Below are 18761 nucleotides of genomic sequence, written 5' to 3'. Positions count from 1 at the left end.
CATAAAAGCTACAGGATCCCTCCCATTGATAAGTGGACATCACTTCTTGGGGTTCACTTGTCCTCTGATCGCTAGCCACAGGGTCCCTAAGAGAGGTGCAGTACCATAAAAAGTATTCTCAACAGAAGAAATCACTCTCAAATAAATTTAAGTGGAAACTAATTCTAAGGAAGAAACTCAAAAGTTAAACTGCTTGGGCCTTTCTAATGGACATAGTTGTCCCCTCCACCCCCAGATGGTAAAAGTCAGAGGTAGCAAACTGCCAGGTCATAAGATCAGATTTTTTTTTTAAGTGGCCAAATTTCCCATGTACTTGCATATGAATTTCACATTGCACTTGCCCTCTGCATTTTCTCTTTAAAACTAGTTACAAGTATCTGGGGGCAGCTGCTCTGTGTAGGTGGTACCTCCCCCGCCATAATTTTCCACAGGCACTGTTACTCTCTGCTGCTTCCCTCCCCCAAGCTGTCCTTTTTTGTTACTTGTAGGCAATAAAGTCTACACTAAATGAAGATCATATTCAGTACTCCAAATGTGAGGTGGTCATTACAGCCCCCTACTGCAAGGTCACAATTCAATGGGACACCACACTTAGAAGAAATTTTTAAGGGACAGATATACCATTTTTTGCTGGGTTTGTACTGCGTTGTTAGGCTTCTCATAAGTGTCCAACAATTCCCCGCCCCCCGCCCCCCCCAATAAGCCAACCAACATTATCAAGAGCCATAATTTAAGCCCCTACTTAAAAGTCGATGTTTCCCTCATACATTATGAATTTACACAAATATCAGAGGGAAATTATATCACAGAAAGAAAGTCCTTGGTATTTTTTGAAAAAGTCCTAGTTTAGCATGTCAGTTAAGTTCTGAAGATGAGGAAGGAGGAAAAAAAACATAAAAAAGAGCCTCACATTTTAAGTCAGGGCTCTGGGGTGCTGCTGTTGAAATTCCTGTTCGTAAGCAAGGTGAGGAGATATCCTGATGAATGAAAATAACAAGATGAGAGATGAGCTGGAAGTAAGAGCAAAGGAAGCTGGAAGAAACAACTATAGAAGAGACAGGAGAAACCAGCAACAAGTGAAGATTGGGGGAAAGACAAAGATACAGCATAAGAGAGAAAGTCATGGTTAATTATGAATCCAACACTCACTTAGCTACCTCCTACCAGTGAACTCCCAATCTCATTTATTTATTTATTTATTGCTAGTACTGGGGTTTAGACTCAGGGCTTCATTCTTGTGAGGCAGGAACTCTATTGTTTGAGCCATGCCTCGGTTCTGGTCATTTTGGACATAGGGCCTTGCTTTTGGTCCAGGCCTACCTGGACTAGAGCTAGAGCTGGGATAATAGGTGTGTTCCACCAACCCTATCTTTTCCATTGAGATGGAGTCTGACAAACATTTTTTGCCTAGGCTGCCTGAAACGACATTCTTTCTAATCTCAGCCTCCAGTGTAGTCTGGGATGACAAACACACACCACCATACCCACCTACTGGTTGAGATGGAGTCTTGTGATCATCCTGCCCAAGCTGGCCTTGAACACCATCCACCCAAGCTCAGCCTCTCCAGTAGCTAGTATTACTGGCATGAGCCACTACCACCTAGCTTGATTTCTTTTTAAACTTTTAACTCGCATGAGATTTTAGTCTTTAGCTATGTCCATACTGAATCCTGTTTTCCTGCCTCCCTCGAACATGCAGAAAAAAATGGGGTGAGATTTAACCAGAGTATCTGATACTGCTCAGGAAAAATATTATAAGCTCTTTGTACTTAGTCTTCTTAAATCATCCCTTTTCAGATCAGTCTCTTCAAATCAGTCTCATTTTAGCAGTTTTCTTCAGAAGAACATACTGGAGAACAACCCTCATGCAGGAAATGCTACCTGCTTCCTTCCCTAACAACATCGGGACACCAGTTGACTGGCTTTGGAGAGGGACTACCTTCCATGCTGACTTTGCTGTAACACCTGATGCCTTCCTCAGTCCTATTTGCAAGATGCATGATTGTGGTTTCCTATGCAGAGGCATTTTCAAAAGGCATCAGGAATTCTGCAGAGAAGAACCTGTTTTACCTTAATACAGCCATGGACTCTTTCCTTTTTAAAAAAGGTACCAGGAAGCTGGGTATCTGTTTACAGGCAAACCAACTTTATACTCTAACCACAGAGATTTTCTGAGCTAGCAAAAGATCCCACAGGAGAGGTAATGGGCATTTCCCAGGGGCTCAGAGTCTACTTCCTACCTGATGAAGGAGGGAATTGTTCGTCAGTCCTTGTGCCCCTGGGATGGTGCCTGTGTGTTTCATGTGGACGTTGTTCATGGCTGGCAATTTGGCAACCTTTGTGGGTTTGCTGCTGCTGTTGTTGACACTGCTGGAGCCAGACGAGCACTTTCTTTTCTTTCCTATGAGTTTGTCTAGAGGAGTGTGTGAGTGTGGAAAACTGCCGTGGGAGTTGATAGGCAGTTCATTGGACTGGTGAATGAATGGGCCAAGAGAAAGCGTGGAGTCGCTGCTGTTCACCATCACACTCATCCTCTTGATGGATTCAGCAGGGCTCCCGCCAGGGGGGCCCCTCCCTGACAGCTCATGCTGGAGGCTCACTGAGTGTGCTTTGTTCGTCACACAATTGAGGCCGATGTTGTGGGAAGATGTTGCTGTTGATGGATAGGGAGGCCCGGAGTGAGCCACACAGTTTTTCCTAAAAGATTCCATGGAATGAGAAGAAGAGGAGGAAGAGGAAGAGTGAACTAACAGTGGGGAGTTGTTTTTGCGTTTCTTTCCTGAGCCGCCACTGGTACTGCTACTGCTGTTGTGACAATTAGTGCTGTTACCAGAAGACTCCTTGGGCCTTAAAGATTTGCTGGATTTTAACTTCTGAGGTTTCCTGGCCATAGGGGAGGAGGGGACCGAGGAGAGGCCAGAGGGCGTGGAGGGGGATGAGGATGAAGAAGACACTTGTCTGGATTGCATACTGCACACAGGATCCATCGCCCCAGAAGTGGCAGGCTGTGCATTTAGTGTGGTTCCATGAGCTGGTACTGATTTGCTATTTGGGGAGATGCAGGTGGACGAGAGCAGAACTGGGGATGTAGAGGTGGTGGCTGCTGCAAGATAGCTAATCCCACATTGTGATGTCGGAACAGAGTTTGTCCTATGAGGAACACGTGCAGAGACAGGTGATGTGGTACTGGGCACTGAGGGGATTTTCCTGGGGGAGGGAAAAAAGAGGACAGTGAGTGACATTCACCATAGCCATTCATGGAGACTTGAGAGGGACACTGCCTTTACCTCTGGTCCTGAGAAACACACCCCTTTTAGAGTGATCACTCTGAAACACAAGGACAATCCTGTTGCTTCCCTCCTCCAGGTTCTTCTTTAAGGCCTAGGGCTCCTGGAACAATGGAGTGTATGTGCCTTGCCCCTGCTGTCCCAGCTTTACACCTCCACCTCTTATCCCCAGCCATGGATCTTCCTTGTATTCCATGAAATGCCTTTAACACAAGACCCTGTATTTCCTCTGCCTGGACCAATCTTAGCTCCAGCTTCTGCTCATCCTTTTACCTTCAGCAACACTTCCATAGGAATTCTGTTCTGAACATCCTGGCTTGCTTACTCCCTTCTCCATGGGAGAATGCAGTTCTCCATTCCTACAAGTTGTAAGACTTTAAGGTCATTTAATGTGTGACTGCAGCTCACTAACTCCTTTGCACACCTTGTACCTCAGTTTATCTACCATTACTCCCTTAGGACCTAGAATACAGAAGACACTCAATAAACATGGAGGAAAACCAGTCTCAGTGTACTATTTTGTAATGTCTGAGCAAGGTATTGACTGGGAGGGGAGAGGAGTTGAGGGATCCATTCAGATAGTCAAACTGGAGAGGGTCCCCTTTCTATTTTAGCTCTCATTTGACGGCACCAAATTTTCAATAAACCCTATGACAGAATTAAAACTGAGGTTACAGCCAGGCATGGTGGCTCAGGATTAAATTCCCAGATATTTTGGAGGCTGGGGCAGGAATATCTCAATATCAAGGCCCGTCTGGGCTACAAAGTGAGATTCCATTTCTTTTCATTTTCTTTCTTTTGTGTGTGTGTGTGTGTTACTGGGGTTTGAACTCAGGGCCTCATGCTTCCTAGGTAGGCTTTCTATCATTTGAGCCATTTTTCACCAGCCCTGTTTTGTGGTGGATATTTCCAGATTGGGTCTCTCAAATTATTTCCCAAGGCTGGCTTCAAACTGCAATCCTCCTGTTCTCTGCCTCCTGAGTAGCTAGGATTACAGGCATGAGCCACCAGTATCACTGCTTTAAAAAAAAAAAAAAAAAAAAAAAGAAAAAAGCACCTGGGCATGGTGGCACGGGTCTGTAATTCTAGCACTCAAAGAGGCTGAGGCAGGAGGATGGCAATTTCAAGGCCAGCCTGGGCTACACAGTGAGTTTGGAACCAGCCTATTCCAACCTGGGTTACACAGAGTTCCAGGCAGCCTGGGGAACATAAAGGAGATCCTGCCTCACAAAAAGGGGGAAAAAAATAAAAAGCTGTGGTGACAGAATAGAAAGGCCTGGGACTTGACTGGAAGGCAAGATTGCTGGGTGGCCCTGGTTCTGCTAGGACTCAGTCTCTTCACTAGAGGACAGTTGATTTGATGTGCTGCCAGAGTACTTTCCAGACACCTTTTAAGAAAAACAATAATGACTAGCACACGGAATTAATGATTGCAAGCACTTGCACCTGTTTTTAAAAGACTACTGCAAATACAGCTCCACTTCGCTCCTCTGTTGCACACTGTGCACCTATGGAGGCTAAACACCACAGTAATTTACTCTGGAGTCTTGGGAAGGGTGAACAGACATTAGTAATTTCTAAATGTCTGTATGAGATCCCAACATGGAGCCGATACTAATAAGTTTGGCTCCTTTCCTGTGCAACTCTCAGAGCAGGACAAACACTGACATTACTTGAAAGGTTTATTAGACATGTGAGGGCCCAGCCCAGGCGACCTAAACAGATTCTTTCAGTAAAGCCACCACCAGATGATTGCTGTCTGCTCAGCAGTTACTCAGTTGGTACAGTAGCTTCTTGTGGCCACCAGGTGGCTCATGAAACTGGAGCCTAACGACCAGGCTAGGCTGTCTGGAACCGAACCCCTGTGAAAGGAAAAGGCTTCCACAGGGAAGGCAGCATATGGATCTAAGAACAACAATTGCTGGTTCCTCTTTAAAAAGCTATTAAAGTAATTCATTACCTTTTCTATAAGAGGAGCAAAGTAAGAATATGTAGTCATATTGACTTGTATTTGCACAAACTCTATAAAAGGTACACAAGAAACAAAAATGGTGCTGTCTGTTGCATGGAAATAGGAAGGTGGGGAAATGGGAAATGAGACTTTTCATTATATGCTTCTTTATATTAGAACCTCCCCCCTGCCTTTTTTTTTTTTTTTTGGTGCTACAGGAGTTTGAACGCAGGGCCTTGTGCTTGCTAAGAAGGCTCCTGCTCTATCACTTGAGCCACATTCCCCATCCTCTCAATTTTCTTTTTGAAGCCAAGTGAATGTATTAACAATTAAAAACCAAACAAAACCAACTTGACAAAAGCCCAGAAGTCCTCAGGGATGCAGAATAGTAGATCAACATAGGGCAAGCAAGTGGCAGAAGTCACAGGAACCTGGGATGGCTTTTGGGCCATGGCCATGCTCCAGAGGGAAGGACTGTTCTAATTCCACTGCTCAGAGGACCCACAACCTGAAGAGGATTTATTTCAGACTCAAACCCCACCTTCACTGATCCCCACATTTACCACCATAAGGGAAGGGCCAGGAAAGGTTCTGTTCCAAGAGGGCTATTCTTGCAAGGTCAGGGTCTGGCAATGGGACCTGGACTGCTGTGAAAGTTTCCTGCAGGGCTTCAAAGAAGGCCCCTGAGAACAGTTCATTCCTGGGTGATAACTGCTGAGCTCCCCCAGTAAATCTCAAGGGCTGCTTGGAAAGCCTGCCAGCACCCTTGTGTAGGGAGCACAGCATCTGAGGCTGGGCCCTGATCCCACATCCCGTCTGCCTGCAGTTTGGGTGCCAGCTCCTAGATGAGTCACATGCCCATCACTGACACACTGACTTTTATAAACAGAGGTCATGCTAACAGAAAAGAACTGCTCTCTTCTCCCTAGAGCAAGTGATAAGGCAGTCCCTCTGACAAATATGGTCAGAGAAAATAATGAAATCAGTCTCACAATCCTGTCATAGCACAAAGAGGAAAACCTCTCCATACAAGCCACTAGGAACTGAAACCATCTTCACCACACTGCTAGCCATGGGTCACTCACCAATACGATAGTAAATACATTAGAAAGGCCCTTCTAAATCTATGTTTTGGTGGACTCCATGGAGCTCTCCATGGAGCTCTGTATGGAGCTCAGGCAGTCTGAAGAAATGGTAAGCTCAACTTCAGGTATCTTGGAGGTATAACCCAGAACCCCAACAAACCACTCTGCTGATTTTGTCTCTAGGCAGGGGCAATATTCCTTCAGAAAGAAGGAATGAGAACCTCTTATACAGGATCAACCAGGAAGACACGTGAAACAAAGACAGAGCAACACCACTCTGGATCTGCTTTTCTAAGTTAACAAATGAAAACTGTGTGTGTGTGGGTGGCCCAAACAATGTATACACATGCAAGTATATGTAAAAACAATAAAATAAAAATAAGTAAAATAACTAAAGCAGAAAGAGACAATTGTATCATTGTCATGGTGATAGGTCTTTCAACTAAAGACTATCCAAGACCAACCAGCTTCTTCTGTTTCAGTGGGAAACCAAAGCAGGGAAGCAAGTATACACATTAGCAGAGAAGGCGCTAGTCAGCGATGCCCACATGATAGATCTCCATGTTCACTGAAGTAGATTCCACCTAACAGCAGTTCCACAAAACGCTCCCCTAGAGCATGTTAACAGAGCTTGGTGATGCTATTATTCACAACGTATCTTTTTTTTTTCTTTTGTCTTTTCTTTTTTGGTGCTGGGATCAAACCCAGGGCCTCACGCATGCTAGGCAAGCGCTGAACCACCGAGCTACATCCCAGCCCTATTCACAGCATATCTTGCTTTGACAGTTACAAAACAGTACCCATTACAGACAGAAAGTCCTGCAGGAATGAAAACAAACTTATTTCAGAAAGGTTAAATTCAACCATTTTGGCCACAGAGCCTTTTTTTCATTTAAAATTCCACTTGGCAAACACTAACATACATAATGCCACACAACGTATCTTAAGGGCCAGGGATGTAGCTCTGTGATAGAATACTTACCTAGCATACACAAGGCCCTGGGTTCCAGCACCACAAAAACAAAACATGGTGCCTTAAGTTGAAAATCAGAGCACATGGCTCCTCTTCCTAAAACCTTTAATAACTTCCCAGTATACTTCAAGTCAATTCTCGTTTCACCTGGCCCTGCTGGTCTCAGACCTTGTCTTGTATTATGCTCGCTTTCTTACTGTTTCTCAAATACACCATCTCTTCTTCAGATTCAAGACGTTCATATATCTGATTCCTTCTATCTGGCCCTCCTCACATCCTGGGAACTGCTCCATCTCAGGTCAAGGGTTACCTCCCAAAGAGTCTTTCCCTGAATCTCCTGGCTTGTTATTTTTCCATCTCAGTTCTTTATTTGGAAACAAACTGCCACTAGGTGCACATTCTGGCCCTACCTTAACCTGCTGTGTGACTCTGTATTGCAGTTTCTTTTCCATGAAACAGATAATCATGGTCACGTGACAGAGAGTTGTGAGAATTGAATGTATTCAATAAGTTCCTGGCATACTGCAAGCTCTCAGTAGGAGTTAGTGATTGCTACTGTTTCCAGCATCTCCCCTATTGACAAGCTGTTGACTGGTTTTTGTCTTACCTGACTCCCAACTAGACTGTGAGCTCAGTATGTGTGGAAGTCCTTCCACCTTGAACCCTAGCACTCAGAATGAGGTGTGGTTGCTGAATGAGTAACTGAATGGAGACCTAGGCTTGTCAAAGGCCACATTTTCATTTGGAAAAACAGCTCTTCTTAAAATCAGTCCCAGAAGGCATCAAGAAGGAAGAAGCTAAAGCACCGAGTAAAGTCAGCTCTGCTTCCACTGACAGGCACTCACTTCCACAGCTGCGCATTCAGATGCTTCTCCACCATGAGGTTGAGGGCACAGCGAAGCCGATTCCACCTGGAGTCAAACACGTAATAGCCTCTTCCAATCTGTCGGCTCCCGAATGTGCAAAACTGAAACAGAGAACACAGCACACACGCTTGCTACCTCCAACACCAGAACATAGGTGAAGACTCTTGTTCAAGAAAGGAGCTTATCAGGAGAGACAGAATTGACTCCTATGAAGGATAAGCATGACAGTGCCTAGTGCTGACTTTTAATGGAATAGCATGAGAGATCCCCAGGTCAAGTGCAGCACATACACAGGGGCGCCCTGTTCTGAACTGCTTTCACACCTTGACTGCATCCCAACCAATGGGCATGCCAAGGTCCCTGGCTTGCCCCCATGAAGTGCCCTTTCCACACTGCAGGGGAAGGGAAAATGCAGAGGTGGATGTGGAACTTACAGATGCTGGCTGAGGATGATGACCTGAATAATGACAGTCCAGTTTTTCAACAGACTCTTCTTTGTCATCGCCTTCGCCCTCCTCACTGGATAACCGAGAAGCTGGCTCAGTGGCAGGCAGGGGAGGGTGTGGAGATTCATGGCCTGGAGGAGGGTCAAGGGGGGCACTCCCACCTTGCTGAGCAGGGCAGCCTGGAGGCCTTGGTGAGTAGAAAGTGCAGCATGGATCAGATCACACTCCCGGGAATCAGCCACCTTAACTCACATGCAACAATATATCCAAAACCATCTGGGGCCTGGGTTCTATCGCCATCCTAGGGAAACAAGCTCATCTAGGCGGCAGGGGAGGAAAGGTACCACTCGATAATAATGTAAGCTATCTGCCAAATACAACCAAAGGCAACTTGTTACTATTCCTCCCTTCTACAGCCACTTGGTTAACTCATGTCCCTTTCTATTCTCCACAAAGAGGAGAAATACATGTGGAATTTAAAGATAATCATTTCCTTGATTACTCTTCAAATTTCAACTGGAGTCACTAAGGCAATAAATGAAATTAACAGCAAGGTGTTCTAGGCCAACCTATGAGGGAAAGCAGATAATAGAATGAGGTGGTGTCACTACTTCATATGGGTACTTGGGAGTCCATTACTCAATGGCAGTAATGTTTTCTTCCTACATCTATGATGGCCTACTGGTTCTGGAAATAAGCTTACGTTTTCATAGATGGAAAAACTTCATGAGAAGATTCCAAAGAAAGGACTTGCTAAGGAATCTTGGGTTAGGGCCTGACCACACTCTGAGGAGCCTCTACAGACAGCAAATTCAGTACATTGCATAGAAACCACAGGGCTCATGTTGGGGCTGGCTCAGGTACACGCTTGGATCATCATAAGGGAGGTACCTCTACCTTTAGGTAGCCACTCCATGAATTAGACACACAAGGATCAAACAGTAAGTGACAGCAACCAAGAATCACTCACTCTCAGCAGAAGCCCAGTGGCCAATACTGAAGCTACTCATTGTCTATGCCTTACTCTTTCTCTTCCCTCTGGAAATGAGTCCAAAATCCTTTACTTCAACTTAGTTACATGTGTAAGCACAAATACACACATAATCTCCCATTACTGTCTCTGAGGTATGTGCATGATAAATTGTTAAAACTCACGGCTTGCTATGTTGCTAAAATGCTTGGTCTATGCTCAGGACCAGGTCCCAAATAAATGAATGAAAAACCATGTTGGTAAATGCATACTATAAAAACTCAGGCTACATGTCTGTCCCCAACAAGAATTCCTATTGCACTGCTGTATTTTGCAAGAAGCAAGAAATGGATGGTAAACTTCTGCCAAAGCTATGTGAAATGTTCCCATCAGTAACCTGCAGGAAGCCCCCAATTTCAACCCTGCTCAAAGGGATTAAGAGAAACCCGACATCAAACATGTTGGGCAGATAATTCTAGTGTTATCCTGCTGCTTATATTTTCAAACAAGAAGAGCCCTGGGTGAAACTTTAAAACAACCTTGACAATTTTTGATAGTAAAACCCTATTTAAAAAAATCTCCATAATGAGCATGATGTGTGTGTCTTGAAATCACACTGTCCTGGGGGGTAATTGTGTCTGAGTCTGTTTTCCGAAGGAGGGAAAAGAGCCAGAGTGTGACTTACCTTGGAAGACTGGGGGTGTGAGGTTTAGGTTTACTAGCTACAAAAGGCTTTGATTCAGAAGGAATCACTCCGTGAGCATTTTGGTGTGGCTCCTGCGACGTTCTAGGAGGGGTGGGATGCGGGTCCCTGAGAGGCTGTGGTGGTTGCTGAGAGTCCAGATGGCGAATCGATTCCTTTTCCCTGGTTTTGTTTTTGTGCTCGGCTAATAACACATCAAATCGTTTTCTTCTACCCTGAACAGCCCTCCTCTGGGTTAAGGAATGTGTCTACAGACCAAAAGAATATATTAACTGAGGACTCTCAATAATAATTTTTATCTGTCACATATCCTAAAACACCACTCTCCATAAAAAAGCAATCTACACCATTAGTCTAGTCAAAGACTGATCAACATTTATTAACCAAGAAGTCTCAAGAATAGGATCTTTTCTCCTCAGCTAGGTAAGAAGCATATATATGTTCTAGACTCTAGCTGTGGACGAATCTGGGGATGTTACTTCATCACAAGAAAAGGTAAGTGTTATCTGTGCCACCTGGGATGGGAATGAGTAGCAAACAGTAGAAGCAGGTGACAAGTACTCATGTTTTGTGCCATAAGGGCAATTCATTTATTGAGGTTCTTAGAAATTCCATAAAAAAAAATCCCTCTTTTGACCATTTAAAATTCTAAATATTAATGTAAAAGAAACAATTATTCCATAAAACATGTCTTAGGAAATTATTTTTTTTTTAGTAACTGCCAGAATGCAAAAATTAAACACAACTAACCCCCTTTTGTATTCCAATAGAAATGACATGTAAAGAGAGAAAGTGGCTCACAGTACTTGAGAGACAGACTGCTATAGTTGAGAGAAGTAGAGAAAATGCACTGAGAGAGTAAGAGCTGTGAACAGGAAAAGATAGGAAAGCAAAGTGAATCTCTAGAAAGAGCTACTTGCCCTGCAAGTCAGGAAAACTAAACAGATGGCTCCCTTAGGTTTGCAATGTCCAATCCAGAAATAGGAAATGGGCACACAGAAAAAAGGTCAAATTATGGCAGTGCTGGCTTTAAGAAGGCAGTCAAATTAAACTTGTGGTTGAAGCACATCTTATAAGAAAAAGTATGTGTCCTAAATTCAATTGATAATTACTAGCATTTAAAAAAAAAAAAAAACCAGAATACTTGGAGCTTAATGCTTTTCCTAGCAAGAGGTAAAGCTGAATGTACAGGTATAAAGTGCTCAGTCAGACAAATATGAAATGATTTTGTAGGTCAAGTCAGCCTATTACACATATATACTGTTGGTGTCTCAGTCTGTAAAAATCCTAGTAGATACTAATCTAAGGTAGCCCCTCTCACATATCTACCAACATAAGTAAACTGGTCTACATGTTTCCTTCTCTCTTTTAGGTTACAAAATACCATAAATAACCAATGTATTCCTCTATAGGTTTGCATAGTATGTTAGCAACAAATTTAAGGGGAATTATGTTTCAAACTTCATTTGAAAGTTAGTAACTTTATAACTAACCTTCTTACTAGACATAGTACAAACAATGTCTGCCCCAAATCTAACCTGGTACAGATGAGTATGTTCAGCTTCTTTTAAAATTTTTAGTTTTCCTTCTATAGAATATATCCACAAGAAAGTATTATAAATGAGTATTTTAATATTGTTCTGTTCAGTGCAATATGTACCAGCACCCAGAACACCTGCCATGTAATAAATGCCTCAAACAAAAAGCATGTAAAAATAATGACCTCTAATACATGGTGAAAAAAATGAATGAACATATGCCATCACTGCATATCTCATCAGACAGTACAGACTCTCTTCATCTCTGACTGTCCCTTGATACTTAGCACAGCAAAGCCAAGTGAAGAAAGAAGGCAAGACAGTATCATCCCAGCTCTATTTGAAAAGCAAATAGATTTCCACTGAGCTCTGAAGAACATTTCAAGTAGAAATCTGATGACTTGCCCCACCCCAAATAGAACTCTTCAGCAGTTGCTTCAAGGCACACAGGAAAAAAGACTGACTGTGTAAACAGGTTTCTGGGGCCCTTCATGCTCGAGACCATGAGCCTAGGGTATTGTGTGCCTCTTCCTCTCTCTTTCTCTTCAGCCTCCTGTCCATCTTTCAGGCTGTGTGAGATGTTTGCTATGCCCTGTTACAGGTCTTCCACCTCTCTCCCTAGATGCCCAGCATAAAATTTTAGCCTCTTCACCCAAACCTTCCAAATGTAGGCTCTCATAACCACAGGCCTCCTCCGTTCTATAAATCACTAGAAGTGATTTAAATTTATCTGAGTCATCTCCACCTCCTCCACTAGCCTATAAGCTTTACAAGGACAGAGAGAACGACTTGATTTTGTTAACTTCTATATTCTCTGGGAGCTAAAATGAGGCTTATACTCACAGATGCATGCAATAAAGTTACTTGGTACAATGATTGAATGGACAAAGGCTAACAGAGTCACAAATCTCTGCATGGAAGGCACAGGGGACATCAAACAGGAGGCTTGATTGATGAGCAAGTGAGAGTGGGAGGCAGTCAACATGGAACAAGTGATGGGAGCGAACAGTGGCAAATGCCCTGCCAGGGAAAAGAACACACAACAGTCTAAAACAGAAGAGACTTGGCAGCAAACCAGGGACATGCAGGTTAGAAGACCCAGGCATGTTAAGTCCTACAGAGCTTAACAGTGTCAGGTCAAAGTCAAAGTAAGGAGAAGGAGAAGAACTGACAGGACAATGGAAGAAAGTAAAGGATCCCAGTGAAAGTACAGGCCTGCTGGAAGGCTGAATATCTTGCCAGTTCTATGCTGAACTCATGACCAGTCAGGGATAAGATACAGACTAATGTAACAAAAAGCTCAGTGCCATGCTATAGACAGCAATGACATCCTTAAAAGAGCAGAAGAGCATCATTTGAAAAGGAAGACAGGTGGTGGAATTCAGGTCACCTATCAATAAAGGCATAGGAGGAATGGAGTGAAGCTCCTTGCACTTCTCAGTATTTACCCAAAAGAACTTAAATCAGAGCCTTGAAAGAGGAAGGAATATTATTCTCTAGGATAGAAAGCTACTCAGTAAAAACAAAACCTCTCAAGAGTACAATTCATAACATACTTCCCATCTTCCCAATTTGAGCCTTTCTTCATTAGAACCTAGTTATTCCCTCATTGACACAACTCTATAAGCAATCTACAGCATTGGCTCCCCCATGTATCAGAGAGACTAGGAAAGCGGTGGATACTTCTCAATGCCCTGTGCTTATCAGAGTCTTCAACTTTGCCTTCAGAAGGCTACCTACCTTGCATGTCAAAGACCGGGTACAGGGCTTCTTGGTGTCGAGATCAATGACCCCACAGTGGATGTCAGGATCAAACTCTCTTTCTGTCAAGAGCACACAAACATTACAATGAGCTCTCCACATACTCCATTTATTTTGTAAATAAGCAAATAGGAGAAATCTCAAGATAGACAAATTACAGCTTGATCAAATCTGTCACGTTATTGAAAATATAACAGGTAATGTGTGAGCAAGAAAGCAGGAACATTGCCACAAGACCACAACTGCCACCAGATGCTGCAAAGATGTTGTTTATACCAGCATTACTGTATCACTGCATTCAGAAACACAACACTAGAAAGCTATTTTTACATCACACACACACCACGTGTATCCAAGCACACTAAGGAACTTCCTCCTAAGGCTGAAGTAGACCAGTTTTAGAAAGAGGTCTTAAAGATAGCAGTTCATTTGCTCCTTGTGATGCCCACTTAACACTCACAGAAATACTGTTAGGAGAGAATTGTGAAGTTACCTGATAATCTCTTATTTAAAAACTTCCTGTTATTGGAAATGTCTTCAGATTTTTTTTCCAGAGTAGGTGGTGCAGGAAGCCCTTTGCCATTCATAATCTGTCCAGGTGAAGGCAAGGTCGGCTTTGGTATTGAGGGGCAGTTAAGGCCAGGCTTGACTGAGGAACTCACAGTAGCAGGACAGGTTGGCCCCACTGCAGATTTCAGTAGTGTGCCATCCATCTTCGGATGCATCTTTTCCACCTTCACAGAGGGTGTCATGCTGTCAGAGGAGAAAGTGAGAACAGCAGTGAGTGAGTGCCTGGTTCTGTCTGAGCACTGCACAGGGCCAGCTCCCTGGAAGGCACTTTATGAATTTTGTTAAAATTATTCAGAAAAAACAGTAAGGCTCACATTTAATCAGACTTAAGCCCTTTCAGAGACAAAAAGTCCAGTGAACCATCAAATTTACCTGTCTTTCATTATTTCAGAAAAATTTTACAAAGGACCTGTGGGAGACTGAGACCCTGATACCTAATACAGTTTCTGTAAGAAGCCAAACATGAAAAGGTCAAAAAGGACCAAAGACTACCTACATAATCCTTAGAGGATATCTTATAAGAACCATCATTTTTAAAGACAGGATTCATTAAAACAAACTGCACAGTAACCTAATACCTTTAGTACTGTCAGTGAAGATGTAGGAGAACTCAAAACATAATGCCAAACATAGATGCCTAACAAATACATCTCCAAGAAGAGGGTTCTACTTTTGTCAATGGAGAGGACCAATGTCTCATCAGTACATGGCGTAGCACTGACATGCACCTGGTACCCGGCTGGTAAGCAGAGGATCTGTGCCACTAACACTGCACTGATTTCTTTCGGGATCTTCTTGACACTATTGCTTTGCTTAGTAAAACTGATGATGTTGACAGGATACTAACAGCTGGTCTGGCCCACTTCCAAAGTCCTGACTTCACACAAAGAAGACCTGGATTGATGAGCTTTTGCAAACTTTGTTCAAGGAGTCACTGCTCTGACAGCTGTTAAGCTGACAAGTGACTTACACATCACACTGGCATTTTCTTTGGCTTTCAGACAGCTCCAGGAGTGAAAGTCAAGCTTGTATCACACTTCTCACAGAGGAGCAGGGGATGGGGGCTTAGAAACCAGGACAAACAGCCACAAACAGCTGTATCTGGAATAGCCTGACAGCAGCAGAAAAACTGCAAGATGTCTCCCAGCTAGCAACATCCTTGAGCAATAGCAGGTGCTGGACCCTGCCCTGAAATTAATCAGGCTATCAGACCTTGGGACTAAGATATGTGGCATACCCTCTAAAGGTAGATAGGCCAGGGAAAAGCCACCTGCCACCAGGATAAGGGATGCCACGATGAAGCAAGGCATGTTTCTATGGGAGTGCTGTTTCTTCATGTGACCTCAAGGAGCATGCCAAATTCCAGATCCACCCTGAAAACCTGCCAAAGCCTTGCAAGGAGAGTGTAAACTTCTTCTAGTTTCCCTCATCACACTGTGACATGAACTCAAAGCTGGCAGGAGGAAGCACTGCTTCCCTATTTCCTTTGCAGGCCCCTCAAAATCCTAGACCTAAGGCTGGGTTGGGCAGCTCTTCACTTTTTTACCAAAGTGAAGAGAAGCAGCAGCTTGACAGATACTAACCAGAGTCCCCCACAATCCTGCACAGGATGTTCTTAGACTCCAAGAGAAATAGTGCCTTGCCCAAAGCCTTCAACTAGGAAGTAACACAAGTGGGATGTGAACCTGGGCCCATGTGACTTAAGATCTTCTCACACAAAACTCCTCAACCTAAGCTTCTTTCTCCTCATGTGGCAAATGGGATTAACAACTCCTATTCATCAGAGAATGCTGTCATCATTAAATGACACAGTACACAGAGCTTACTTTCAGTAACTGGCACACAGGAAAGGGTTAATGAGTAAGTATTACTAGCCTTCTCATTATTGCTATCACTACTCTGAAACTCTCCTAAGGCATGACAGGGAAACAAAAAGAACCAACAGCATGTACTTAAACTGCCCCAAGTGGGCTCTTTCATATAGTTCGCGGACACTCTCAGCACTCATAAGCATAGTTCATTTCCAGCAGGTAAACTTTATGAAACCTTGGGGCCATACTCACACTCTACTAGGGGGGACTCTACTCTGCTGAATGGGGTGCATGGGCCTGGTGTTCCCCCTGAGCTGCAGTTTCTCTTTGGGCGATTTCAACAACTTGGAACTGGACGAGGACGTGAAAAGGACCCCTCCACTGGAAGACCGGCTGCTTCCACTTGCACTGCCTCCTTTGCTTTTGGACAGAGAAGGGAAGAAGGAAAATACTGAAGTAGGAGGAACAGCCAAAGAAGACTTGCTGGATGAGCTATGTCTTCTTTCTGAAAAGCAAAACAAAGAAGAAAAGACACCATGTTTCCAGCAAATCTCAAAAAAAAAAAAAAAAAAACAAAAACAACAAACCAACACATTTAGGTTAAAAATCAACACATTTGGGTTAAAACATGTCCAATTAAGTGAAAATGTACTAAACACAGCAGCTTTCAGAAGGGCTTATCTAGGTCCCACAGACTTACTCAGGATTCAAAAAACTAGTCTTCCTGTTTCCAGCGTGTCTCGGCATAAAGAGGTTTATCAGATATACCCATTAGGAAATTAACCATTCTATATATCAGCAACTGCCTTTTGGGTTTTGTATGTTACAAATCAAGCGCTCACGGGCTCTACCCTCTACTCAGAAGAAAATTATTCACTCATCTGCAGAACTGTTAATTGATACTTCATGGAATTTTCTTTCTTTCTAGTATGGCATCTAATTTTCAAAATAGCAAAATCTTCCCAGCACCGGAAAAAAAAAGGAAAAAAAACAAAACAAAACAAAACAAAAAAAAAATCCTTTCTCATCCAAAATAGCAAAATCTTAAACAAGTTGAACCTCCTTCACTACCCACCAGCATAAGACACTAAGTAAGTACCAAATAAGAATGATTCCAGGGTTATCTTATCATTCCTTAAGAATCTGTACTGAAATTTTCCAGTGAAGCATTTCACCGCCCACCCCCCCTTATTTTTAATAATCTCACTTGACTACAGATGGCATAGCTCCAGTTTACACCACTAAGATACCAAAGATGCAAGACAAAAATGCCACAAATAGCTAGGTCTTTCTTTTTGTAAACTAGGAAGTAATTCATGGTTAAGTACAGACTACAAAGGTTTAACTGAGAATAAATCTATCTACTACAGAATCAAGTTTTCTGAGTAAAGCAATTCATACTAATATAAATCAAGAGCTGCTGAAAAACATTACCATCAGAAACAGGCTTTAAAAAAGAGAGAAGGAACAGGCTAATTATTTGGTAATTTTATTTGCTTAAGAACTCTGTGATGGTAGTTTAGTGGCTGCCTTCAATTACACTTGGAATTTAAAACCACAAATTTGCTTAACTCTTAAGTTTTAATATGTATACAATAGAACACTGACATCTCAGTACAGGAGCTATGTGGGTACTTAAAATATTAAGCATGTGAGCATTAGTGACTACAGCATCATTTAAAAGGTTTATTTCTAAAGACTTCTTTTAGTACTGTGGAGACTTTCAGGGAAGCTGTGACAACTTATTCCCAGATGGACAGTAGTCCAGAAATGCTTTATGAGGTACTTAAGAGTCTGCTTCATAACAGGACAAAATGATGTTATTTACAGACAAAATCTAAACTCCAACTCAACCACACATAGGGTATAATCAAGTCAGGAAGCCTAAATTGATAGTGATATGCCCCCACCCCCATTACAAACTTTTATGTGCAAGGAAGGAAAAAACTAAAGTAACTTCAGTTTAATCATTTCTAAAATGTGGAACCTGAGACGCGGTTTATTTTGTTATAAATTCTGTTTTTCTTAGCCAGGTATAGTGGTATATGCCTATGGTCCTAACACTCAGGAGGCTGAGAAAGGTTTGAGACCAGCATGGGCTGCATCGTGAGACCTTGCAAAAACAAAACAAACAAAACGCATGGAAATTAAGCCTTTCCCTTTTCCTCTTCTCTTTTCTTTTGGCAGTACTAGGGTTGGAACTAAAGTCCTTGTGTGCTTGCTAGGCAAGTACTCTGCCACTTGAGCTATGCCTCCAGCCCTTTTTGCTTTAGGTTATTTTTTAGATAAGCCTTTCTTTTTTTTGCCCAGAGGATTGGCCTGGACAGATATCCTCCTTCCTACAACTTCCTGCATGCTCTCCTGCTTGGAAATTTAGTTTTTCTTACTGTCATTCCAAAACACTCTGAACATACTCCCAAAGCTCCAGCAGTTGCCAGTCATTACTGTAAACATGTTTACAGTTTTGCTGCCTGCCATGGCTGGGCAGAGCTTCCACAAGCCTTGTCTCTAATCTTCCTATATAAGGCATGCCACAAAATAGATCTTCAGTTAACATTTGTAAGACTGGCACAGCTCTTCTGAAAAGGAAAGTTTTTCAAATGCCCCTAGACCAATGATTCTCAACCTTGGCTACTCTTTGGAATGACCCAAGGAGCTTTCAAAAACACTGATGCCCATACCCCTCCAATTAAGATTGTGACTTAATTGGTCTGAGGTGTGGCTTGGGCATCCAGACTTCTACAAGCTTCTCTGTGTGACTGTACTGTGCAGCCAAGGTTGAGAGTGTGTCCTAGACTAG

At 42.9% G+C, this 18761-nt stretch overlaps 1 protein-coding gene across 13 annotated transcripts in view; it reads right to left on the bottom strand.

Moving 5' to 3' along the window:
* Atxn7 (ataxin 7) overlaps window positions 1–18761 on the bottom strand; it is a 124509-nt gene that overhangs the window by 12553 nt on the left and 93195 nt on the right. For 12 of the 13 annotated variants that reach the window (XM_074044132.1, XM_074044129.1, XM_074044120.1 and 9 more), the window contains 8 exons: window positions 16214–16466; window positions 14074–14333; window positions 13560–13642; window positions 10264–10529; window positions 8597–8795; window positions 8142–8263; window positions 2241–3207; window positions 911–977 (listed from right to left, as the gene is read on the bottom strand). In XM_074044132.1, coding sequence (XP_073900233.1) covers window positions 911–977; window positions 2241–3207; window positions 8142–8263; window positions 8597–8795; window positions 10264–10529; window positions 13560–13642; window positions 14074–14333; window positions 16214–16466 — 2217 coding nt within the window. The remainder of the gene's footprint in view (window positions 1–910; window positions 978–2240; window positions 3208–8141; window positions 8264–8596; window positions 8796–10263; window positions 10530–13559; window positions 13643–14073; window positions 14334–16213; window positions 16467–18761) is intronic. The other variant, XM_074044130.1, reaches the window with a different exon arrangement.

This window comes from Castor canadensis, chromosome 10 (genome assembly GCF_047511655.1).
Source record: "Castor canadensis chromosome 10, mCasCan1.hap1v2, whole genome shotgun sequence".
Taxonomy (NCBI): domain Eukaryota; kingdom Metazoa; phylum Chordata; class Mammalia; order Rodentia; family Castoridae; genus Castor; species Castor canadensis.
The sequence above is the reverse complement of the archived record's forward strand: the minus strand, read 5'-3'. Positions and strand labels throughout refer to the sequence as shown.